The 27048-nt window shown below is 43.7% G+C and overlaps 1 protein-coding gene across 1 annotated transcript in view; it reads left to right on the forward strand.

Moving 5' to 3' along the window:
* Positions 1 to 27048, forward strand: part of RELN (reelin) — a 560682-nt gene that overhangs the window by 432843 nt on the left and 100791 nt on the right. Inside the window, exons 25-30 of the mRNA XM_019543587.1 lie at positions 5763 to 5968; positions 10758 to 10929; positions 11682 to 11882; positions 15661 to 15896; positions 21334 to 21491; positions 22339 to 22546. Of these exons, the coding sequence (XP_019399132.1) occupies positions 5763 to 5968; positions 10758 to 10929; positions 11682 to 11882; positions 15661 to 15896; positions 21334 to 21491; positions 22339 to 22546 (1181 nt within the window). The remainder of the gene's footprint in view (positions 1 to 5762; positions 5969 to 10757; positions 10930 to 11681; positions 11883 to 15660; positions 15897 to 21333; positions 21492 to 22338; positions 22547 to 27048) is intronic.

The following is a 27048-nucleotide window of genomic DNA, read 5'->3' on the forward strand; positions in this document are numbered from 1 at the left end:
TCAAGCAGGGGGTGCCATGTGCACACACATGCATATCTTAGCCAGGCAGTGTGGAGAGCAGTTCCTGAAGTTCCCTCCAGGTAAGTCTATGGGGGGAGGTCAGATTGAGGCCCCCACAGTGAGGGAAGGCAGGAAGGAAGGAGGGCGAAATGAGCCACTTGCTCTGCTTGGCAGAAGCAACAAGCTGGTCCTGCCCCTAGCTCCTAGTCCTGCCCTTACTCACTAAGCCTCTAGGGGCAAGTCACAGCTGTACAGGTGAAAGGCAGTCAGAGCTGGTTTTTCACCTTCAGGTGCAACTGCTCCACTAAGCTGATCAGCATTAAGCTGATAAATATTTGTTCAGTTTACAGTGAAAGTCATAAAAAGGCCCTTTCTCTCATGGCAATGCAGGGTGCAGAATGAGCAATCCACAAATGCACGCTGTGAGAGCAGGCCACATTTCCAGTTATAAAAGCTTTTTCACCACAAAACCTCCTCTTAGTGGATATAGTTCCTGGTTCACTCACTCAGGGAAAGACTGTGGTCCAGAAACACTACAGGATTTAATTGTGGCAGTGCTGAACATCAGTATGCTTAATTTTTCAGCGCACAGCTCTAGATTTAGTATTCATAACATTCATTAGGAAGTTTGGTACCTAAATTCCCCTATGCAGTGATGGGGAAGACCTGAGTACTACGCTGTGCGAAGCTTCATATTCGGAGGAGATTTGGCTCGATTTGGCAGCCAAATCTCTGAATCCAAATCAAAGCAGGGGACCAGTTTCAAGTTCCGAATCAATTCAAAGTTCTCCAAATCTTCGGAACAGATTTGGAGAGCTTTGATGATTTGGGCAGTCCCCAGTGGCTGCAGCTCCCAGCCGGACTCCAAGCTGGTAAGTACTAGGGGTGGAGGAGGGGAACTGGGGGAGGAGAGCATGGGACCAGCTCCCCTGATCTCCTTGCTTCCCCAGCCCCCATGACCCCTGCCCACTTCCCCAGCCCCGCCCATAGTGCCCCACCTGCCCAAGCTCCCAGTGCTTTAAAGAAAAGCCCCAGTGCTCACTGGGTACTGCTGGGCAGGGGGTCAATTCCTGCTGCCCCCAATGCCCCACGCTGTGTGGGGGGCTCTGCACAAGCCCCCAACCTCCCCACCCTTGCTCCCCCAGCCCCACCATGGGTGCCCCACCCAGGCCAGCTCCGGCTCTTCAAGAAAAAAAAACGGGGAAAGCTCCGGGGACTCACTGCTCCTGCAGCAGCCTCGGGGCTTTGGGGGCTCATGCAGAGCCCCCCACATGGCTTGACCCTCCCATCACTTCCCAGCCTCCCCATGGGTGCCCCACCCGGACCAGCTCTTGTCTTTGCTTCTAACACTATTCCTTGATTTTATCCAATGACTCTTTACTGGAAAATTCATAGGAGTCCTTGGAAGCATGGACCAGAACCCTGGACTCCCACCACCCAGGGAAATTATCCTATTATAGAGCAAAGGAGTATGCTCCTTGTTGTGCTGTATGTTACTTCCAAGAGCCTTGTCTTCTTTTCCATAGTGTTACAGCTTCAACAGAGTGATGGAGAGTATCCTCTCCATCTGGCCTAGCCTAAGATGTGAAGTTTAGGGTGCTCTTTCAAGAAATGGGTGATGTTTGAACTCCCTCAGTGTACAGAGGATCTAAAGCCTAAGTCTCCCACTTCCTGAGCCAGTGCTCAGGAAGCTCAAGAGCTATTGAAAAGGTGGGTGCCTGTCACCCCTGTGTTTTTTAATGCATATGGCTGTTGTGTATCATGCTGAACTGAATATTCATGGTAAGTGTTATGTATGCTCAGAACTCTTGGGTGCCTTGGCATACCTACTGGATTAGGTCCCTCAAGGAACTTAGGTATAACACAGACAAGAATGCTTAGCCAAGACTGTGGCACCTCTGGACATATGTAGGAGCATGGCGTTAGGCACTTAAGTGACTTTACTGGTGAAAATGTAGATGCCGATGTCCCCTCAGGTGTCTAAGCTGCTAAACGTGGTACAGATGAATTGCGCACTAGGATGTAGGGGTCTAAATTCTAGCTAAACTTCACTCTTTAAGTGTCACTCCATGTCAGATATTATGCTGTTGGGGCTGGAGTAGGCTCCATGCCGTATGCAAACTGCTTCCTTTGAGGGAAGAGCTGGCAGATGCACATTGCAACTCAGTGACTGGTCATATATTCAGATTTTTGCTGCCCAGTGGGAAATTTGTGATGTACATTGGTGTGAACCACTTTTTGGACCCTACAAAGCCTGCTTCCATCTCACCATAGCAGCACTGCACTGGTCCTGCAGGCTGCAGGGCCCTCCATAAAGATAAGTGTATATAAATCCTTCTAAGAACAGAAGTGACTACGAGTAAAGCCAGGGGTACATCCAACTCTGCCTTTATCTACTAACCATGTGAGCAATGTGAGGTAACTCAGTGTAACAGGGTGTTAAGATAGAAACCCTGTTACTTGGGGAAAAGTCATGGGATAGCCAAAGGGGATGGGGTCCTGAAAAGGACATGGTCAGCAGCTGACCAAGCCCAGCTGATGAGTATTGGCACACTGGGTAGAGATAAGGGAAATAAAAGTGGCCACCATGCTTAAAAGACAGGTGGCAAGGGACAGGACCTTGCTGTCTGGGCACTTGGAGGAAGAGAGGATTACCCAGTGGACAACGAGCAGAAAAGGAGCAAGTAAGCCCGAGGGACTTCAGGTCAACAGCTGATGGGTGAGCTGCGGGGTACTTACCCAAGGAGTTGCAGGCGACGGGGACGGCCAAAGACAGGTCCGAGGAATCTGGAGGACAAGTGATGGCAAAAGGAAGTAGGGGGAGGAAGCCACGAGAGGCTTGGCAGGGTGCTTCCCTGCTAACGAGCAATAAGCATGGCCAATTAAGACTTTGTAACTAGCACTCAATAAATATAAGACCTTGTTAAACTGCTATCTGGGTGGTCAATGGTATCTCACCTTATTCAGGGAAAAACTCTTATCATTTCTTCCGTCTCATCATACAGGAGAGCTTTGAGTGAGGCCGGGGAGACGCATTCAACTACCCACCCTCTGTAACTGCTGGGACTCTATTAGATAGTTAGATAAGCAGACTGCTAGCTTGTAGGTGGAGTCCCCTGCTATATTAGTATATGTCAAAATTAAAGTCACTGATTTGGATTGAGTGACTTCTGATTTACACCATCTGTTAGGAGCAGAATATGTTTCTATGTATCAGTAAAACCTACTTAGAGGAGGACTGAACATGTACATATCTGTATGAGATATGCATATCCTTGGTCCATGGTCCTTTCCTAGGATCTTCTGAGCATATACCACATTTACTCATATACCACACACATCTTTCCTTCTAAAATTAGCCTAACAAAATATCCTTCCAGAATAGCAGCAGTAGAATTTCTTTTCAGGCATTTTTAAGGAAGTTGATTGTTTTCATGGTTCATTAGACCCCCTCTCCTTTTTAAAGGTCATAATGTTCCATTAATCGAGCTATTTGTTTGCTCAATAATTTGCAATTTAGCACCCCCTACCTGATCTCTCTTTTCCTATTTCATGGCCCTGAAGACTATTTTTAGTTTCCTTCAAAATCCTAACTTTACCCATCGAGTCTGGTCTTAAGCATCACCTTGGCAGAGTGGCCAAGACCTGCTGACAGTTTAGCTGTGAAAGGGTTCAAACTGTGGCTTTTGCTTGAACAAAAAAGGGAGGGTGAGTGAGCTGAAGATTAGGCTGTCCCTGCTATATGCAGCCACAACTCTGAAAAATCCATTTTCTTCATTCTTTCTTCCCAAATAAAATTAATGTCTTATTTGGAGACACGTGGTAGGTGAGAAAATATGGTATTAACCAACTACTCCCTTGTTGCTGCAGTGGCAGGGAACTGTCTTTTCTGCTTTCACCTGTAGCATCTTACAAGATGTTCTTGGTGTTTAAGGTAAGGTTCCTTGTAGCTGTGGGTTACAGTTCAAAGTGGCAATTTGGGGTATTCCTTTGATTAACAAATGCAGGGAACTGGACTAGATGGTCCAGGAGGCCCCTTTCCATCATACGTTCCTATGGATTATTTTGTTAGGAAAGTGATCAGAAGCAGAGAATTAAATGTATGATCATGAAATGTAGGGGAGGACCTGGAATTTGATTATGCTGCTGTTAATCACTGAACCTTTGGTGTTTGTTCATCATGATGGCAATGGTGATTTCAGTAACTGAGGCCCCTTCTACATATTACAGGTGTTGCACAATTAACTGGTTAATTGTGCAGTTACCAGGAGACCAGCTACACATGCGAAGTAGCTATCACACAGTAACAGTCAGCTATTAAGTTTGACCTCAAAAATGTATACTATATAGCTGGTTGCTATCAAGCTTTAATTTGCACATGTAGCAGAGTCTCCCCTGCAGCTGGGAGCTTCATCAGCTGATGGGTCTCCCAGCTGCAAGGGTGCACCATGCCCAGCATAAAAACCCTGAGCCCTGGGGATCACAGGGGCCACCATAGCCAGGGTCCAGCGGTTTCCCACACTCCCAACCTCTAGGGATCACAGCTCCCCAGGAGCTTGCCAGTACAGGGAGAGCCAGGGATCGGGCTCCCCCTGCACTGGCAATAAGATGAAATGGGATCTAATGCACCATCCCACAATTGCACTTCTTGCCAGGCATGTGTGACATGGCATGAGGCATGATTGTGTGAATCACACATTAGATCCCATCACACCTTTAGCTTCATGTGTAGAGGGGTCCTGGGTGTCTCAGAAAGAGAAGCACCCCTCACTCCAATTTTTTTTTAAATCAAGATTAGGATCACAGCTGGGAAAATGAATGCAAAACAGTTTTGGGAGAGGGTCAGACAGCCATAAATATGTTGATGTTGTGAATGAAAAGAAACAGCTTGTGAGTGGGAGGTGAACATATCCATCTTAGATAACAGATGTGTTTCTTGGACAAGGTGAGCTACCCAGAGAAGAGGAGCTATCTCCTGGATAAGTGAAACAGAGCAAACAAGCATTCATTCACTGATGTTCTGTGAAAGTAGGACTGGCAAACCTGGGACTGTCTACACTTACCCGCTTCTGCCACCAGAACTTCTAGTGAGGGACTAGTCACAAAACCGTGACCCAGTCCAGTGGGAGATGCTAAATGCCCACTTCTCACCTTTAAAATCAAGAATGACAGTGTTAAGTAATTTGCAGAATCAAACACAGTGCTGAAAAGGAGCCTTGGAAAAATGAGCCCTGAGTGGCCAGCTTTTCAAAACAACTCGGTACAGCTCCATATGTGTCCCAGTGGTAGCAGCTGGGGACTGAATGCTTGGAAAATCTGGTCCTAAATGTGTCAGGACACCCAGGCTGTATTCCCATCCTACTCCTCCAAGGGTGCACGGTGCCTGGAAGGCATGGGAAGGGATATGACAGAACGGTAGCCTTTTTTTAAGTTTGCCAATGTGTAAAATGCTGTGCACACTTAGTGCTGGATAAATAATAGCAGGACATGGGATTTGAGAGAGTGAATATTGATAGTGCATAGGATCTGAGATAGTGAAGGTATGTGCAGGACAAAGCTAGTGATTACACACAGGGAATAGGAATAATAATCACAATATAAAATTGGCCAAATAGGATACTCATTTTAAAGACAGATAAGCAGCCACATTTGCATGAAATTCACACTATGCTGTACATAAATGTCCATGTAATATGAATCTGTATTTGACACTGAAGACATATGCACTTTACTGATATTTTCTTATTCCCCCTGAACTGTAGGCTGGAAAAAGGCAATTAGTGAGCTGGGACTTGGACACTACCTGGGTGGATTTTGTCCAGTTTTACATTCAAATAGGTGGGGAGAGCTCTTCATGCAATAAACCAGACAGCAGAGAAGAAGGTGTGTTACTGCAGTACAGCAACAACGGAGGTATCAACTGGCACCTACTAGCAGAAATGTACTTCTCTGACTTCAGCAAACCCAGGTAAGAGACTTCCAATCTAAAGTCATGTGGTTCAGACCTTTTAAAAATCTTTTTCTCAGTTTATTAAAAGGTAATACAAACTATACTGCTTAAAATCCATCATAACAAGGACACTCTTTCAGGCTGCCATTGTAAAATATTGGCCAGGAATGAAAAAACTAATAAAGCTAGGTTGTGAAGGGAAAAAAATGCAGTTAAATATGAACTTTTGCAGTCACTCAATCCAATCTGAAACATGACTTAATCACTGCCATATGCAGAAATAACAGGAAAGTATGCTTGCCTGAAAGCATACAAATTTGCTGTTTCCTTTACTCCGGTTGGTATGTATTGATATTAGATGCAAAAGAATCTGTATTTAAAAATGTTAAACACAAGTCCCCTAGACTTTGGGCTATCTTCCCTTTTATGAACACGTTATTTTCTCCAGGGCCCCCTGCCACAATGCACAGGAGACATGGTATTTATTGAATGAACATTTCTTTTTATCCTCTACATTCCGTATGTGCCCAAGCCTTTTTTTGCCTTACATTTTCTGCAACAAATGAAACAGATTACACAGCAAATTTATCGACCTTGCTTAACACCAGCTTGTGCACTAAATAAGAGATGGGTCCTTGGAAAACACAATATGTGAACAAGGAGACCAAAATAAGGTGGTATGTGTAACCTTAATTCTTGCGTTTTCTGATTTTTGTCTTGACTCTGCAATCTAAATGTTCATTTAACATAGTGGGGATTTTGTAAGTGACTTCCTGAGATTAAAACAAAAATCAAATTAAAATAAATCCATCATATAGATCCATATTGATCCACAGCTGAAACATTTAGGTCCACAGCACAGAATTTTACTACTGAGCTAATAGATTAACTGTACATCAGGGATGTCAAACATCACCTATGGGCCAAATGTAACCCACAGAGGTGGTTCATCCAGCCTGAGGGGCTTTCTCTGGCTGGACAGTTGATTTCTGGATCTGTCCCATGGGACTTCTCACTGCAGCTCCCAAAGTCACTGTTCTGGCATGGTCAGCATCCAGTGGTTAGCACCAATCTTGTCTTACTAACCACTGAATTTCCAGGTCTTGATTACTGTTTAGCATGAAAATCAGCAGTTTGACTACAAGTGGGGCAGCATTATCCCCCACATGCTGGACGTGCTGACACTGCAGCTTTGTCAGCCTTGGCAAGAAGTGCCAGATCTGGATATGGGTTGTCCAGTGCACAAGAAGCCCCACAGTCCAGATCTGGCCCACCAACTCATTTGAGCTTGACACACATACTCTTCATAATGGACCAGCCACTAAAGAAAGCTAAGACACACACCTCACCAGTGAGTTTTGTAGGTATTTGCTGACATCCAAGGAACACGGAGGCTCAGGAGTTCTGGTTTCCATTTCAGGTTCTTGAAGGAAGTATTCCCTCTTGTTTACAGACACTTCTGCCCACATATACCTCCCTGCCGCTTTCCCACCAGCCTCTCTGTTGACCCTCTTTGCTCTTCTCCCATTCCTACATTCTTCTGTACCTCAACCCATCATGGTCAGGCTCTCCCGCCTTCTGTATTTGCCAGTAGGCCTGTGCGAAGCAGCTAGTATTGGCTTTGGATTCAGCCAGTTCAGGGGACACTGATTCAATTTGTTGATTTGAATCTCTGTCCCAAATAGATTTGGCGAAATCTGATTCAGAGATTTTGCTGCTGCTGAATCAACTGAATCTCTGAATCACACAGGTCCCATCCCCTGCACACTCTCCCACCCCTGTCCAGCCCAGCTTCTGGCTCCTTGAAAAAAAAAGGCCACACTCACCAGCTCCTGCCAGGTGGGGAGCAATCCCCACTGTCCCCTGCTGCCATGCAGGGCTCTGCCACAAGCCCCCCAACCCCCACCTGCTCTCCCAGTCCCCCTATGGCTGCCCTGCCCGGCCCAGCTCCCAGGCCTTTAAAAAAAAAAAGCCCTGACTCACCAGTTCCTGCCAGGTGGGGGGGCGACCCTCACTGCCCCCCATTGTCCCATGCTGTGGGGGGGTTCTGCCATGAGCCCCCAGAAGCCCCAAGGCTGCTGCAGCAGCCGGTGAGTGGGGGCTTTTTGTTTGTTTGTTTTTTAAAGGGCCAGAAACTGGAGTGGACGGGGCAGCCATGTGGGGGAGGGGCTGGGGAGTGGGTGGGGATTGGAGGGGCGCTCAGGGGGCTGGGGAAGCAGGCAGGGGATGGGGCCTAGCAGGGGCCCCCCATGGTCCCTTCCCCCCTCCTTTAGCCCCCCGTCCCCCACCCCCTACTTACCAGCATGGAGTCTGGGCCCAGCTCCCTGGGGCAGCCAGCAGGGACTGCCTGAATCTACACAGCTCTCCGAATTTTTAACGAATAGATTTGGAGAGCTTTGAATCAATTTGGACCTTTTAAGTGGTCTCCTGATTTGATTCGGATTTGGAGATTCGGCCACCAAGCTGAGCCATATCTCCTATGAATCAAATCAGCACCTGAAGGTTCGGACAGCCCTACTTGTCAGGTTCTTCTTTCTTCTTCCCCACATTATCTGGGCTTCAGCAAAAAGAGCAATGAGAGCACAAGAAGGGAAATCTCTGCTCTCAGTCATGCCCAGCCTCTGCTACTCTGGCTGAAGCATGTTAATTGTAGAGGTAATACACTGAGTGTAACAGAGCACCTCCAGCACTGGTTACTTGAAGAGAGGGAAACTGCAGTTTGGAGAGCCACAGCTGGGAAAGACTGCCTGGTAAGAGCTCCAAAACAACAGGGCCCTGGGGGGAGGTTTGAAAGCCATAAGCATCTAGTGCCAAGCTAATGGCTCTGCCATAATACAGCTAGGATATTGCAAGTAAAGCACTGCTGCAACAGCTAGACAGTCACATAAAGCTGCCACAGAGTTAAGCCTGCAAGCCCAATTAAGGGACACCTGTAGCCCACCCAGGGAGGTCACCTGAATGGAAAGGCGCATGCCTGGGAGACGCATAAACCCAGTGCTTGAACCATGGCAGGCAGGCTGGCCTTGCAGGCCATCAGGGAAGGAGCTCTGGATTGGGGTGTCTGTAGCTGGAGCAGCTGGTTGAAATTCAGTGGCAATGTGCACTGTAAGGTGTTGAAGGTTTATAAGGAGCCAGACCCTAAGATGAGAAGAGTTTGATTTTGCTGCCAAAGCACTTAAGGTTTTTAGCAGAGCCAGAGGGCTCAGGGCCGAGGCAGGAGTCTTGCAGCAAGCTGGCTGTAGGTGAGCTAGTACCTGGGGCCAGAGCTGAACACTTGAGGAATAGGAAGCAGGAAGGACCCAGGGGTGGGGCTGCTTTGGTGTTTGGTTGTTTACTCTGAGAGACTGATGGCTTTCCTTATTTTAAAGTAGTACTGTGTTATCTCTTTTGTTGAGATTTGGTTTACCCAGAAGGGGATGTTTATGTGAAGCAGTCACTGCTCCTTTGCATTTTAGTTATCCTGGCGGTTTGGGTGGGACTAGAAAAGGGGTGGTTAGGAGGTTCCAACAGTGCCAGAGAGGCACTTAGGCTGAGTCTTGCTGGAGCAGGGCAGTAGCCACAGGGTGCCTGTGGGACATGTGGTTTTGAAGCCCTGCCAGTGGTGGGTCCTAGCATGAACAAGCAGGGGCCAAGAGGGCCAGAATATAGACAGGGCCAGGGGCCCAGTGCTCAAGAAGAGCAGAGACATAGAGCCAGAGACCTGTTACCCAAAAAAAGACAGAGACCAGGGCCAGGGACCCACAGCCCCAAGAAGAGCAAGACCAGGGCCCAAGAAGGACAGAGACAGGGTCTGGGAGCCCAGTGCCCAAAGGGACAAGCTAAGGGCTGGGACCCCAAAGTTAAGAACAGCACAGTGAACCTAGGCAAAAAGGAAACTAGGGAGAGGAAAGGGGCTGAGGCCCCCAAAAGGGTAAGAAGCCTAAGGTGGCATGACATTAGGTGGAGGCCAGGTGCCCACCAAGGTCATTGATTCATAACACCTTTAAGGCGTGGTCACGGTTGTAAGAGAGGATCAGGGGCCAAGGATAGCCTATAAAGCAACAGGTGCCCTGCAAGGTGCACATATGAGCCAGGAAGACTTGCATGATGTGAGAAATGATTGGGATCATTGGGGTCTGAGAGGGAACCATGGGTGTGAATGCTAACTAAGACTCGCTCTAGGACTCTGGAGCAGCCTCCTTTTTAAAAATACATATATATATTTCTAGCGTGGCATGGCAGACAAGAACGAAGAGGGTGAATACACAGAGCCGGAGTAAGGCAGGATTCATGAGGCCACCAGAGGGCATTATGGCCATCTTTGAGACCTGTCCCTTTGACGTAGAGCATTTAGCTCTCTCTTCAAGTAACCAGCTTCTAATAAACCTCTGCTCAGCATCTTTGAATGGACAGATTCAGAGGCTTGTAACTTAGCAAAATTCAGCTGGATTTCTCAAGCTTCTCTCTAATCCCTAGCAAGCCTGCTGCCAAATTTTAAGCCCACCTCCAAAAACTGGGGATGTCAAAGCTACCTGATGGAAGTCTTAAAGGAACTTTGAACATTGGCAGAAACAGATTTGACCCTAGCCTCATTCTGTAAAACATATGTAGCTTCTTTTTTACTAAAAGTTTCCAGCAAAGGGAAAAGGAGAAGGGAAGTAGCATTATTCAAGTTTTATGGATAGGGAACTGATCTGGAATATTTCTAGGGCTTCCCACCTATATTAGTTTAGGTTTTTCTGGCCTCCTCCCTCTGCTGTGTGACATTTCATATTCCCGTTTAAGAATTGAGTGTTCTATGAAGTTCTGCCCAAATCTTTTCTTGCAGATTTGTCTATCTTGAGCTTCCTGCTGCTGCAAAGACTCCTTGCACTAGATTCCGCTGGTGGCAGCCAGTGTTTTCAGGAGAAGGTTATGACCAGTGGGCCATTGATGATATCATCATTTTGTCAGAAAAGCAGAAGCGCATCATTCCCGTCATTAACCCAACCTTACCACAGGTAATAAGCAATGCTAGTCTGCAGGTACCTTAAAGAAATAGGATGTACCAGGGCTTAGTCATTTAAAATGTATTGGTTACTACTAAAGAAAACTAATATTTGTAGAAATATCCTTGCCTCCAAATAATGAGGCCTCTTTCAGAACATAATGGGCGCATCTACATGAGGTGTTTACTGCACAGTTGCCTAATTGGCTCCACAGTAAAGTCTCAGCATCTACATTCATAGCCCTATTAGGTCACAGTAAACTCATAAACATTGTCATTGGTTAGTACTTTTCAACACAGGTATTATCCTACAGCGGTGGTATTTAGTGCAGTGTGATGCTCGTGTAACAACTGATGGGGTTGGCTGGGGCACAAGGTCGCTTCAATGCAGGGGCTGCCTACCCTTGTGCCCCAGCCAGCCCCATCACAGTATGCTGAGCCAGGTTAGAGCAGCCCCGAGCTGGCAGGCTGGCCCCCCAGACCTCATGTCAGCTGGGGCTGCTCCAACCTGGCTCAATGTGCTGTGGTCCCAGGCACACAGGTAAACGTGGCACCCAAGAGAAATAAACTCCAGCACAAACTTCACCTGTGTTTATTGCTTTGCAATAATACCATGTGTAGATGCACCCAATGATACTAAATGGTTTACATACATATCGTTCCAAGAATCAAGTCAGAAAAATGTATTTGAAAGGTAGCTTATCAGGATGTCCAGTTGCAAGGCACTGGCATTTTTGTCATTGTTTTTGTTTTCATTTCCACCAGAACTTTTATGAGAAACCAGCTTTTGATTATCCTATGAACCAGCTCAGTGTATGGCTGATGTTGGCTAATGAAGGAATGGTCAAAAATGAAAGTTTCTGTTCTGCTACACCATCAGCCATGCTATTTGGTAAATCAGATGGGGACCGATTTGCAGTGACTCGGGATTTAACACTGAAACCTGGATACATTCTCCAGTTTAAGGTATTCTTTTACGATAAATTTCACTAGATCAGATTAAGATGTGGACAAATGAAAAGGAATCACTGATCTCAGCAAGTCTGATCACATGAATAAAATCTACTTGTGAGATTAAATCTGCAACCTGGTCACTAAATTATTGTATTTCTATCTGTTTGAAAGATGCAAAGGACATAAATATGTGGTACTGCTCAAATAAATAACTTTGTCTTCTATAAAAGAAAGTCATTACAACAAGTATGGAGCAGGAGGGCTTTGTTTGTTCTGCCAAAACAAATCTTAAAAGCTTGTCATTTTATAATGATCCTCAGAAGTGACTTAAAGTAATAGTCTTTATATCCCACTATACATCAGGAAGTGCTTCTGCAATACAGGGGATAAAGTACCCCCCTAAATTATCCTATTTGATACTTAATGATAACAAAGCTTCTGTGTGTCATGAGGAATTTTTTTATACATAAAACTAAGAGTGTACAGGCTATTCTGTACTTGGATATGGATTTCTCAAACAATTTACTTTTATTGTATAATTGAATGGCGGCTCTAATTAGTATTCTCTTCTTTAAAGGACTTACAAAATTTTTTGTGCTTTAACAATACATCAGAATATAGACTCAAATGAAAGTGGCTTTGCTCTGGCAAGATGTTGTTTCTGAACCCTAATCAAAATTTTATTGAGTTTATAATGAAATCCCGTTGGTGAATTCTGGGGGTTGGTTGCAATGCAATTTTAATGAGCTAGCCACAAATACAAGGTCCTTACATAATTGGTGGATACAGGCACTGAATAATTTACAAGTGGAATTATTAAAGAGATCAGATGTTTACAGGCAGCTTTTCAAATATAATTCCCACCATTCTATAAATAGGAAAGTTAGCTAGAAATAAGGGGATTTGTAAAATAATCTCATTCCATTTAAAAGTTTACACTGATAAAATGCTAAACAAACTGAGAACAGTGCATGTACCAGTGTTAATTACATTATTCCTAAAACTAAAAAAAAAGATAAAAAAATATGTAAATAACATTTAACCAGAAAACTATGCTACTCACATCTTGACACATTTTTTCCCATTTGACTGACAAAATAATGGTTCCATGAGTATTATACCTGGCAGAGGTCCAGGCATACTAATATATTCTACATAAAGCAATATTTAATAATAGTCAAATACATTATGTTTCTGAAATTTTTAGCGTAGTATTGTAAACCAAAAATTCTTTCAGAGAGGCATGACCTTACATAGGCTACAGTCTACATCATCAGATGCTATGAATAAACTTGCAAAGAACAGGGATATAAAATAATTTTTAAGGTGCACCTCTACCCTACCTCATTCCTTTTAAGTGAATCAGAGATACATAAGCTTTCATGAGCCACATCTCACTACATCTGATGAAGTAAGCTGTAGCTCACGGACTTATGCATCTCTGATTCACTTAATCTACAAGCTGCATCTCCACCCTGACTTCTGCCTGGCTTCAGACTAACACGGCTAACTACCTCTTTCTGCAGAAAGGAATTAGGTCATTTAAATACAAAGAATAAGCAAAGGGGGAAGAAAGGAGGGAGCACTGCTGGGAGAGGCAAAGGTGAGTTGAAGGTGAGTCTCAGCAGTGCCCCTCATTTTCTCCCCTTTCCCTTATCCTTTGTATTGAAATGCCCTTACTCCTTTCTGTTTAGTATCTCTGCTCTCTGCAAGTCCATTCATGGCATCTGACAAAGCAGCCTGTATCTTATGAAAGCTGATGCCTGTCTGAGTGAATTAGTGTACAAGGTGCCACACTGTCCTGCCTTCTGCCTGACTTCAGACAAACACAGCTAACTGTTCAAGAAAGCTCTTAGGCAGGTACTTCAGTTTAAGTACATGCTTAAGTTCCATTGACTTGCTTATCTTTAAGCATGCATTGAAGTGGTGCATGAACTTGTGAAGCTTCCATTGTCAAGAACTGCCTGGAATTATTTTGCCTAGGTAAGCTCAGGTGCAACTACTCTTCTGCCAGTTTATATATTTCATATTAGCAGATCATTTCTGTAGTACAATAGTGAATATTAATTTCAGTTTTCTAATATTACACTTACAATAGTTTGAAAACTGAAATTAGTAGCTTCAAACTAGTAGGAAAATATGTCAATATACACTCCTTTTTCACATGAATTGGTGTTAATATTTCAGCTTTATCAAATGCATTGTGGGGACTGATCCTGTACTGCTAGCCTGCATGTATCCCATTAGAGTCAGTGGGCAAGACTGAGAAAGATTAGTTTGACTTTAGCATGTCTCTTCATGCTCAGGGATGAACGCCTATTTGAAAAGCTGAGCGGGATGGGTGTTGAGAGACACTGACCGTTCTTCTTAGTACCTCCAAGCATGCAGGTGGATGTGCAGGCTACACCATCCCACATCATATTCCCCTCTCTGGGCGCACCCTTATGAGCGGGAACATGTGTTCTCCAGGGACAATTAAGCATATTTGTGCCATGACTAGTTTTCCCTGGGGAATGTCCCTGTACATGTACTCTGGCACACAGCAAGTTGCCCTGGCTCTGGGGTAAGGGAGGCTAGGGCCAGCTCCTGGGCTCGTCCCAGCAGCCTTACCTGGGATCCTGGGGGCCTCCCAGAGCTCCAGCAGCAGTAATCCAGGCTTGCAGAGCCTGGCTGGCAGTCAGAGCATGGCTCTGGCTGGCTAGGCTCCAGTTTTGGGCAGCACTTGCTGTTGTCACATGTACCACCCCACTTTTTTCTGGCACTGGGTTTTTGGCACCAGGATCTTCCCATGTCAAAAATGCTGCAAATTAGCAGTGCAGTGAGTGCTCGCATGTACTGCGCTTGCAAGTTGTGGCATTGAAGATGGGTCTGCACTGCTGCAGACAGCACTCATGTAGACTGCACTCATGGGAATGCACCCTCTGTGATGGACTGTGCACAAGGTTTGTCATTATCCCTAGACCCTTGTATGGGGTGAGCAAAGATAGAGAGTGTGCTTTGCACCTTTCCCACTCATCCACCTGCACACGGGTCACAGGCAGTGAAGCCAGAGGCTATTCATGTAAGGTTCCAAAACAGGATTTTTTAGAAGAAATGGTGACTTTTTGCGTGTATTCTAGTCTATCCTATTTTATATGCAGATTTATATGCTTGTGTTGCTAATCCTCACGATTTGCTTGTGAATCTTGTGGTACTCTGTTTTTTCTTAAAATCCCAGCTCCTGCAGTTATGCCATTATGTAAACATCCCATTATTTTATGCCAATCTCATAATTAAGAGCCTGGCTCATATGTTTTGAGCATTTTGGGTTGGCAACACTCGTATATTGCCTTTATAGAAGCTCCAGTATTCTTCACCACAGTATTTTTTAGTCTGACACAGTGCTTCACTTTGTTTAAAGGCTTCCCTGAATCTTTGCTTTCCTGATGAAAAGAAAGTAATACAGTACCTGCAATATTGTGCCAGCCCAATATTGTTTGGAACCTCTGCTCTGTACTGGGGATATAAAAGTACACGGCATTATTCCAGGGATGTTTTATGTCCATAAAATGTCTTTTGTGTTGAATTTAATAACCTCAGCAAAGATATAGGAAGGTTTTTTACTGCAAAATGCCAAGTGTGTAGGAAATAGGTTCCAAAATTTAGAGATTGGTTTCCAGTCTCCATATGTGTGTAGAACTTAGACCCACACATTTAAAATTTGATGTGGTTGATAATTAAAAACATACATATATGTAAGTCTACATATCCCATATCTAACCTACTGCTTCTTACTCCCATTTTTTTGCAGCTTAACATTGGTTGCACTAACCAGTACAGTAGTTCTGCTCCAGTTCTGCTTCAGTATTCCCATGATGCTGGCCTATTCTGGTCACTTGTGAAGGAGGGCTGTTATCCTGCATCTCCTGGAATCAAAGGGTGTGAAGGAAGTTCTCGTGAGCTGAGTGAACCAACTATCTATTACACAGGAGACTTTGAAGATTGGACAAGAATTACTATTGTCATTCCAAGATCTCTTGCAGTCAGGTACTGCAGATCTTTAATTTTGTGATATATGGTACATGTAAATCTGTTTTCTACACTTTGAACCTATGCTAGTAAAATGCTGAAAGTTGAAACCAGAACAGAGTTAAAAATCCATATTCCATAAAGAATATGTCGATATGCAAAAAAAGGTAAAGCCTTTTTTTAAAAGCATTAGAACAAGCTATAAAATTAAATTACAAGGCAACAAGAAACAATAACACAAACAAGCACAACATTTTAATATTCCATACATCTCTTTATCAGAGTTGTACCTTTATTTAGGCTTACCAGTTAGGTCAGAAATGCCAGTAAGAGAGTGATAAGTCACATGAATCAGATAAGCCATTTCAATAGGATTAATTTTACAAAAAACAATTTCTACTAAGCGAAGAAAAACTAGAAGAGTATTTTAGTTGCTGTGTAATATGTCAAGTCATTGGATGATGATGAGCATTCAAAACTGTAGAACACACAAGGTGCATCCAGACAAGTGCACACATGCAGGGGCGCAAGTTTCCTGCAGCACAAAAAGCAACGGCATGTTTGCACCACTGCTTTTTGTCCCAGGGCACACATGCTCCAGCACGTGGCAAACTGACCCAGGTGGGATAGGGGAGGCTGATTCCAGCAGCCTTACCTGGGTCCCTGGGGGCCTCCTGGGGTATCAGCAGTGCCAATCTGGCTGCTCAGAGCCTAGCTGGGAGCCAGACATAGCTCTGGCCAGCCAGGCTGTATTTCCAGTGGCACACGCTGCTACCACATCTGCTGCACCACCTTTTTTGGCAGTGGGGTTTTTTGGCACCGGGATCTCCCTGTGTTAAATTTTGGCACTGCATTGCAACTTAGCAGCACAGCAAACAGGTGCGTGTGAGCTGCGTGCAGTTTGCGGAGCCTCAAACAGCTTTGAGGTGCCACAAAGTGTACGTATGTGCTCATTTGGATGTACCCACAGAACACATGAGACATGTGCACACATACTTTTCCCCAGGGACATATAGCAGTGGCACAAAGGTAAAATGAGATGAGAACTTCATTTAATGAGAGACTCAGACCTGGAAATCTTCCCAGATCCTTAACTAGCACCTGTAAATCCAGTGGAAAGGTAGCCCTTGGCTGCCATCCTCTAGACCTTTTTTTGTGCCACTGGTACTTGTCCCTGGGGACCGTCCATGCACATTTGCTTTGGTGTGTGGCAAGTTGCCCCAGCTGGCATAGGGGAGGTTGGGGCCAGCACCTGGACAGGTCTTAGCAGCATTACCTGGGGTCCTTGGGACCTCCCAGGCTCCAGCAGTGGCGATCTGTCATGTGGAGTGTGACCCGCAGCCAGAGGATGTCTCCATCTGGCTAGGCTCTGGTTTCAGGCAGTGCATGCTGCCTCCACGTGTACTGCCCCACTTTTTTCATGCTGCATGTGTGAACTTGTGTGGACATGCCCACAGAGGCTATAACACAAAGTGGTCAGATTATCCTCCCAATCCCAAAAAGAGAGATGGGTGTAAATCTAAGTTATAGTCCACAACAAGCACAGGTATTAAAAAAAAAGCATTTTCAGTGCCCATCTTTGTTGTGTCAAAGCAGTGTCACACTGCTAGCATATAAAATTTCTGGGTGACCTGTACAAATGAGAAAATGTCAAACAAGCCTCATCAGGCAGGACTTTTTATGAATTTTACTTGAACTTTCATGCAATTTCTTATTTCTATTTCCAGGTTTTCTGTATCACAGTAAAAACTCCTGAGCTTGGCTACCCTCTAAAATGTTACATAGAAATATCCTGCCTTTATCTCTCTAAAGCTGGTCATCTGCTAATGCACCTACCTGAACATACTGAGATTTCCTGTCCTCTCTTCTGTCTCCCCCAATATAACTATGCTGTTGCTATCTGCCACTTCCTGCCATATCAGACTAAGACTAGGTTTTTACCCTTCTCCAACTACAAAGATTTACAGTATATGGTATGCTGTGTCACAAGAGAAGGCAATATCTTTACTGCAGGGAGTCAGATTATCATGTGTACCATAATAAGTATTTTTCAGTAATTAGACAATAAGAACAGGTGCTGAGTCACACAAATCTGACACTAGCTGATTTGATTTACCCAAAACAAGCAGCACAGAATCAATAGCAGCAGTCTGTTTGGCATTATGTTCAATAACATAATCAGAAGAAAACAGCAGAACCAAAACAAAAAGTTACCACTGTATCATCTATTCAACAGATTAACATTACAGATAGGAGACTGTCAATACTAAACATACACAGTGTATGTGCTGTGCATGTCAACATTGTACTAGTTTTGTCCCAGTTCAGAGTTCAAAGTTAATGGGTTATCCTGACCATATTATTAGGTGGTAGAATGTACTAAAAAGTTGATGCTAAAAATGTCTTGTTCATCACTTGGGTACTAGACCAATGGACAATAGCAAGAAAGAAAGGATACATTACATTTCAGACAATATAGTAAGAATGCTCTTGTCTTTAATCCATAAGATCCCAGTTCTGCTACAGACTTCCTGTATAATAAGGGGTAACATCAATTAACTTCTGAATCTGTGGACACACACTCCCAGTTGACCCATCCCAGATCCCATTCCTGTGGGTGAGTCAGAAACATGGGATGTTTCATATGATGAATACACACATAGTTGGGAAAATGAAATGAGACTTTCAACTAACAAGAGACTCAGACTTAGAAAGCTTCCCAGATCCTTAACTAGCACCTGTAAATCCAATGGAAAGGCAGTCCCTGGCTGCTATCCTCTAGATCTTTTTTTTTCTTTGAAAAACTTCTTAAGCAATGGGACAGATGTAGTAAATTAGCATAGACCTGCTGAAATCAACAGAGATTTGCTAGTATATACCAGTTGAAAGTCTGGCCACTGTTTTTAGGGATTAGCTTTGCGACTTCACTATAGTCAAGAGAAAGGATGCATACACTTCAGTTCAGCTATCCAAAGACCTATAAGTGAATTTGCATGTAACATTGTCTGAATTAGCCAATAACAAAGATACATCACCATCACATCATATCAAATTCCTCATCCTTATCATTTTTTTAAAAGTACTATACCAAATGAGTTTCTGAAATTTCAAAATGTAACAAGCAGCTCAGCAATGGATAAGGGCCTTTGCACAAGTTACCTTAAAAGTGTCATAAAGGCATCTAAAATGAGAGCAGTCACTAGTTAAGGGGTGTAAAATTGCCATAAGTACCGTCTAAATGTTTCAAAGATATGTCACTACAGCTGAGGTTGATCTTTGATTCACTTTGCCCAGGTAATCCCAGGGTATTGTATGGATGCTCTGGAGAAATAAAATGCCTTACTTTCATTCCTCCAGTATCCCAGGATACACAGGTCTCAGCCACTCTATGCCTTCCCACCCTTCAAACTTCTGCTAGTCACCCTGCCCCGCCACACCTCCCTTCAGCCCTCTCAGCACTTAATCTCAGAGCCAGCTAACCCCCTCAACTCCTGCCCCCTCTCCAATTCACCTGCCCACACTTCATCACAGGTTCTGCAAACCACCCCAGCCTGAGCTCCCTCCTCATACTTCTCCCCTGCTCCCATCACACAGACTGAAGCTGTGGGGGAGGGGGAAGGCCAGGGCTAGGGAAGAGAAGCTGCACACATGCCTCAGCTGTATCGGCTCCAAAGGAGAGTGCAATGCCCCATTCTCCCAATCCAACAGTGAACATCTGTTGGGTCAGGAGGGTCGATTTAACTTATGGCACTTTCTGTGAAGTGCCATGAGTTAGACCAGGATGCTGCATATCTGTCAGTGCCCCTAGTGGCAAATCAGTTATGCAGGTCTGAAAGGACCCAAAGCCTTCACCAGATTTAAGTGGTTGTGACGTAGATTATTACACAGTCAGGTGGACAGAGAATTGGCTTACAGGATGCACCCAGGGGGTGGTGGTGGACAGGTCATTTTTGACCTGGAACAGTGTGGGTAGTAGAGTTCCCCAAGGTTCAGTCCTTGGACTAGTGCTGTTCAATATCTTCATTAGTAACTTGGATGCAGGCGTGGAAAGCACTCTCCAAATTCATGGACAACACCAAATTATGGGGCAAGGTAAACACGCTGGAGGGCAGGAAGTGGATTCAGGCAAATTTGGACAGGTTAGGAATGTGGGCAGAACAGAATAGGATGCAGTTTAACAGTGATATGATTAGTGCAAAATGCTGCACCTAGGGAGGGAGAATCACCAACACACCTACAGACTGGGAGGTGACTTTCTAAGCAGCACAACAGCAGAAACGGATCTCGGAGACATAGTCGACTCCAAAATGGACATGAGTCATCAATGTGATGAAGTGATAAGTAAAGTCAACCACACGCTATCATGTATTAGAAGGTGCATCACAAACAGGTCTATCATGTATTAGAAGGTGCATCACAAACAGGTCTAAGGAGGTGATACTTCCCCTTTATATGGCGTTGGTAAGACTGCAGCTGGAGTACTGCATCCAGTTCTGGGCACCACAGTTTAAGAGACATGTGGATAACCTTGAGAGGGTCCAGAGGAGGGCTGCTTGTAGGGTTAAGGGCCTGCAGGTAAGATCCTACGAGATTGAGGGACCTGAATCTCTTCAGCCTCTGCAAAACAGGGCTTAGAGGAGATCTTGTGGCCATCTACAAATTCATCGGGGGGAGAAAGGGGTGGGGGGACAGCAAGGAATAGGAGATTCTCTGTTTACCAGGACACCCTTTGGGGTTACTAGGACCACAGGCTATAAACTGATGGAGGACAGATTTAAATTAAACATTAGGAAAAATTTCTTTATGGTGAGGGTTGCCAGAATCTGGAATGGGCTTCCAAGGGAGGTGGTTTTCTCCCCTACCTTGGAGGTCTTTAAGAGGAGACTGGACAAGCACCTGGCTGGGGTCATCTGACCCCAGCGCTCTTTCCTGCCTAGGGCAGGGGGTCGGACTCGATGATTTACCGAGGTCCCTTCCGACCCTAACATCTATGAAATCTATGACTGCTCTAAAAACTCCATCATTTTATGACATCACAACATTCCACACATTACTGACATTATACAGGTAACCTGTGCCAAATCCCTAAGTGGATACAGCATTTCCAAAGCTCTAAGGAGTCAAATTTCAAAGACAGCAACAATTCATGTCATTCTTGCCTACTGATAAAGCCACACAATCACCTTTCATGCCACATTGTGGGTTATAGCATCAGGAAAATGCAGAAGGTCAAAATGTGTAGAAGAAACTGTCTGGAAGGAAAATTCATAAGAGAAATTTCACAAAAGTATAAGGAAAATTAGTGTTTTCCAAGCACATCTTTGTATCTCATGTGCAAGGGCTATTCTAGAAAAAGCTGCTTTTAATTTCCAACTTGAGGCAGTGCATGAAGTGTACAAAGGGGTCTGAAAGCAATCAACAGTAACACTGTGCCTTTGGTTATCATTTCCCACAGTAAAACTAGATTTCGCTGGATCCAAGAGAGCAGTTCTCACAAAAATGTGCCCCCTTTTGGCTTAGATGGAGTTTACATCTCAGAGCCTTGTCCTAATTATTGCAGTGGTCATGGGGACTGTGTTTCTGGAGTCTGTTTTTGTGACTTGGGCTATACAGGTAAGGCTACATTTAGTATATGTTATTGCTGTAAAATATTTGGATGAGTTGTATAAAATGTAGCATCTAATTATGATGTCTTTAACTCATGGGGTGGTAGTGAAAATCTTTTTGCTTGAGTAAAAACACAGTTCATGAGCTCGGCATCCAGCACTGACGAAGTGAAACATTACAAGAATACATGCATACTAGTGATATTTTCTGACTATTATACACTTTGAACATTGTCATCCATATAAATGGGAAGAGACCTAAAGATAAAAGAGAAATCTGGAGAAAATATTATAAACTAAAAAGTCTGCTTAGAATTTTTTTGGACAATCTTCAAACAAATTCCTACTGTTTTCAGTCCCCTGGCCTTGAGATGGCATGTGACAAGAAATGAGCATATGTTATGACAGGCCTTCTGTGAAAAATTCTGTTCATTTGTGGTTTCAAGGGTTTTTATGCAGAAACAACAACAACAAACCAACTGTGACTGGCACAACCAGTTGCATATGCTATTCTTTTAAACCCTCTGCAACAGCATGTTGTTGGTTTAATTTGTTTAAACAAATGCAACAGGAAAATTATTTTCTGTTAACTAAAATTGTGTCTGATCAGTATCAACTATGGACATTTTCCACCTATTAAACATCCTGCCACTCTTAGAAAGGATTTTAGGGAAAGGATCCTTATTTTGGCTAGAAAGAGTATTAAGTGAAAGTACAAATCCTTTTATCATGGGGCTTCCTCATCCAAGTCTAATATATGTAAGAAATTTTACCATTTGTCAATTTACTGAATCTGACTTGTACTGTTCACTGTTTCAACAAAGCATCTCCTATATATTTTTTTTCTTCTGAAGCCTCACATGGAACCTGTGTGTCTAATGTACCTAATCACAGTGAGATGTTCGACAGGTTTGAGAGGAAGCTGAGCCCTCTCTGGTACAAGATAACTGGAGGTCAGGTTGGGACAGGCTGTGGAACCCTGAGTGATGGAAAATCTCTTTACTTCAATGGGCCTGGTAAACGGGAAGCAAGAACAGTCCCTCTGGATACCGCAAATATCAGGTCAATAGTAAATGCCACTCCTCAAACACTGTATGCATGTTACTATTGCATCCCCTGGGTTATTACAGCAAGAGGCACGAGGTGGTATGAAGTGTTCTTTTTTTTTTAACTGCAGCCAATACTTTATTAAGGAACAGCTTGAAGATGGGAAATACACTGCACTTCAGAAAAACTGGGTTTTTATTTTTTTGTTTTTGCTTTTTGTTTGTTTAATTGTTTTTGTTAACACTAGACAAAATCCTTCCCTTTCTTGAGTAAAGGTTGGAAGGGGGAATATGAAGTTAAAAAGCAAGGGAATGAGAACATGGAAAATACACATTCTTGCTTTTTGGTGACAGTGTCTTAGCAGGATGTTCTCAGTGGGACAGACAGGAGACATGGCCTGGAACAACACAAAGCCAAAGGTCTGTGAGCAGTCCAGGCCTCAAGCCCTGTAGAAAGCTATCTTTTCTACAAAAGTCCATGAATCCTGTATGTCCTGATAGCATGGCTATTGAGCAAACGTCTGCTGGCCTGCTGCTCCACACTGCCTTCCTCTGTAAGGGGTGCTGAATTTGAAATGGAGTTAAATCTGACAGGAAGAATTTTGCTGCATTATCAAACACAGCTGCCTTGGCTTCTATGGGATCCTACTGCACAGACTACTCGCACCCTAGCAACCCTAACAGTATTTCCCAAACAATCCCCCATACTATGTGATGTGGGCCATGGACTTGGCAAGATTGCCAGCAACATAGGGGCAGCATGCAATAGAACAACGGCTGCCTTTTTCTGTAATCCACATGTCTGGCAGTTATTTGTGTGCATCTGTGACTCTGTTCATGGTTCACAGGGGAGTGCACCTATTCCTCTGTGTCCTTATGTGTCCTATGGGGGTTTTCAGCATTTATGTAATGAATAGCAGAATACAATGTCTAATGTCATCATATCATGCTAAAATGTATATGTGAATATTACTCAGGATTCCTTTTCCTGTCATTTAGAAGTGTTATTGCAGAAGACAGAGTTTTCTTCAGTTTCTACATTACTAGAAAACCATTCTTTAATAGCAAATGTTTACATAAAGAATTTTACAACTTTAGTTTCAAATAGGTTTAAAAAATCTCTCTTATACCTTACAGAAGCAAGGTGATTCTTTTTCTTGACCCTTTTATTCCTTACTTGCATGAGAAAACTGTTATCATGCTTCTCAAAATTGCCCCAGCAAGCGATACCTACTAAAATAGAGCCCTATTCTCAAACATCTACTTAGCGTGTGTATTTAGTACTACTACAAATTGATTTGTCCAAAGAAGTCAGAGTCAGTGTTCATTATCAGAATCAGGATAACTTCCTCAAACAACTGAGGTGTGTGAGCCAGGTCCAGTGCTGTTCCACCCCTCCGCCCCACCCTGCCCCCCTCAAAAAAAAAAAAAAGAAGCAATAGTATCATTCAACTTCTCAAACCCAGAAATAGAATGTTTTTTCTCAAGCGGTAGGCATGAGGAGCAGACTTCCCCAAATTTATGTACATTTTGATCTACTTGCTCTAAACACAGATATTCAGGCTGAACTCTTCCTAATGACAGCAGAATCAACAGGTAGCCGGTAATGTCCCTGTGTTGTTTTCTTAATGGGGTGATAAACACTGAATTAGGGATGATAAACACTGTTTTATCAATTCCCTTCTGGGCTACTCAGAAGGGCAGAAGGAAACTCCTCCCTAATCAGAGCATCCTGCGGGGGCCTGGCCACAGCACCCTCAGGTGAAACTCTGGAAGTGAAGGAAGGGCTGCTCTAGCACCACCCTTCCCCCCAGCTTCTAACCTGAGCCATTGCAGCTGTGTGCCTGCATTTCTGAGGTGTCTGTATGGTTACAAACCAGTTTAGCTTAACCAAGTTAGACTAATCTGCAAAACTGAATCAATTCAGACTCAGGCTTTTGCATGTCTGCCCCTAGCCCATGGGATCATCCCCCAGCTTGATCCTGGTCCCAGTTCCAGAAAGTATCTCACTTCCATGATTACCTGAATAAGGATTTAATTTTAAGCATGTGCTTAATTCCTATTGTAATCAGTGGCTTTAAACACAGTATATTTAATGTTAACCATAAGTTTAAGGGTCCACCTGTCTGCCAGGCCCTGTCTGTCCCCTTGTCTCCCCTGAATACTGTGCCATTGTTTGAGGAGTGAGGAGTGCATCTCATAATTTAAAAGGAGCTGTAAGGTGAACTGCAAATTCATTACATGCAAGCCATTTTTAAGTCACGCTGCCATACACCACAGGTTTGTTCTGGAATCTGCCAGCTACCACGTTTCTGAAGGCCCAGAATAGCCAGGCCACAATTTTTCTTGCAGCATTTACATCCTTAGGCTGCCAGTATGATACCTGGATGCAGTTTTATTACTGATTTAGTCACTCCCTCCTGCTCCTAATGCTTGTCCCTGATTACTTCCTTCACTATCTGCTCAGCAAGTGCAAGGCACACATGGGGCCTACCTGGCAGCTGCAGAAGCTAGATAAAAAACTGTGGAATATATTTTTTCTAAGTGATGACATCTGGCTCGTTAGCTGAGTCAGCTCCCATCTCTGTGGCAGGCTCTGCTGCTAATGACTGTAGAACAGGCTCAGAGAGTTGTTTTGGGTCAAACCTTTACAGACTGGATGGGCAGCCTGTCCTCCTGCAGAACAGGACCTTTTTTAAAATTAATCTTTCCATGTGCAAGAAACTGTTGGTCAAATTGTTTGCAATAGGACGAAAACCCTTTCCAAATCTGCCACCAGCTAGTGTTTAACTACCTGAGCACTCTTTCATACACACTTATACAAGGCTGGTAATGATTTTCCAAAAAAAAAAAAAGTCAGTGGAGTCCTGTTGGATAAATGCAGTAATACAGTAACCTTTCCAGCTCTTTAGATACAGAATTAGACACTGGCTAAGGCAAATAACCATGGTCTTGCTAATCTCATCCTAGTTCCTGTGAACAGTTGTGTAACAAGTGATGGGGAAACAGGGCACCAGTTAAGCGAGTGCAAAAATGGCACATGCTGCAACCAGCCTGGCCCCTGATGCAGCTGCAGGAGCCAGGCCAGCCCCTACCACAGCTGCTATAGCCAGCCCAGCCTCTGTTGTTGCCTAAAATGCAGACCCTGGTTGTTGTGCCTCTGCCTGTGGATCTGCAGTACCTCAGATGTGCATCAGGCAGTTTTAGACAACTGAGCGTGAATGCAGGGCTTGTTTTACAGAAGCCAAAGGAACAGAAGAAGATTGTGATATTCATGCAGGGCAGTTTGAGTAAAGTTTGTGGAGCACGTACACTGCATTATGCCTAGCCATAGTCCTTTGGCTTGATTCTGTTATCACTAATACCAGAGCAAGTCAAGGGCACCTCCTCTGCCAGTGGAATTAGCCCAGTGGGAATGGAGAAGTCTTTCATTTACATAAACCAAAAAAATCACCCACCAAATTTAGTACATTTAAAATAAAAGAAGGAAAAGTTTGAATGAGTTATGGGGTTGCTTTCTACCAGGTTTTTCACAAGATCCCAGTGGCTGCTGAAGAAGCTAAAGAGCCATGGGACAAGAGACTAACCATTGGCAAGGATCAGAAACTGACCAAGAGAAGAAAAACTGCATTAAGTAGGCATTTTCATCATGGCAAAAGTCTGGGGACCTTAAAGACCCATATCAGTTTCCGCTGTTGTTAAATTAATGATCTGGAAAAGGAAAATGAGTAATAAGAGGACACTATTTATAGGTGTCACCAAGTTATTTAGGTTAGTTGTGGGAAGGGAGAACGATAAAGAGTTAAGAGTTTAAAAAGTTAAGAGACTGGACCCTATGATTTAATTGAATATTCATTCAGTGTTGATAAATTCAAACTAGTGCACATTGGAGGGAAAGATTTAAATTAGTCTAAAACCATACTGGGTTCTAATTGATTCTGTCATCTCAAGGAGATATGGCTATCTCTGTAAATGGTTTGATGAAAGCCTCTACACAAGAGGCAGTTATAGTCAGAAAAATTAACAAAATTAATTGTGCATAAGAATTCAGGTAAAGAATAATACAAAATATTATAATGACTTTATATTAAACAGTGTTAGAGCCTCATCAAGAATGCGGTATGCTGTATTGATCACCCAGTCATATGCAGGGTACAGAAAAATTAGAGAGAGTTTAGAGAAGGATAATGAGAAGGATCAAGAGCATGAAAAAATTCTCATATGAGAAACTGTTCACCATACAAAAAAGATGAAAAAGGAGGGATATACAATAATTAATGCCATATAAAAGGCAAAGTAGGAGCTTCTGCTTTCCCTTCCTCATAATTTGAGAATATAGAGCACTCAGTTAAATTAAAATGTGGGAGATTCCAAGTCAAGAAATGTACAGGACTTTCTCAAAAAATGTATAATTAAACTGTGGAATTCATAGTTTCATAGTTTCTAGGGTCGGAAGGGACCTGAGTAGATCATCTAGTCTGACCCCCTGCCATGGCAGGAAAGAGTACTGGGGTCAAA

The sequence above is a fragment of the Crocodylus porosus genome, unplaced genomic scaffold, assembly GCF_001723895.1.
Source record: "Crocodylus porosus isolate Cpor-Errol unplaced genomic scaffold, CroPor_comp1, whole genome shotgun sequence".
Lineage (NCBI taxonomy): Eukaryota > Metazoa > Chordata > Crocodylia > Crocodylidae > Crocodylus > Crocodylus porosus.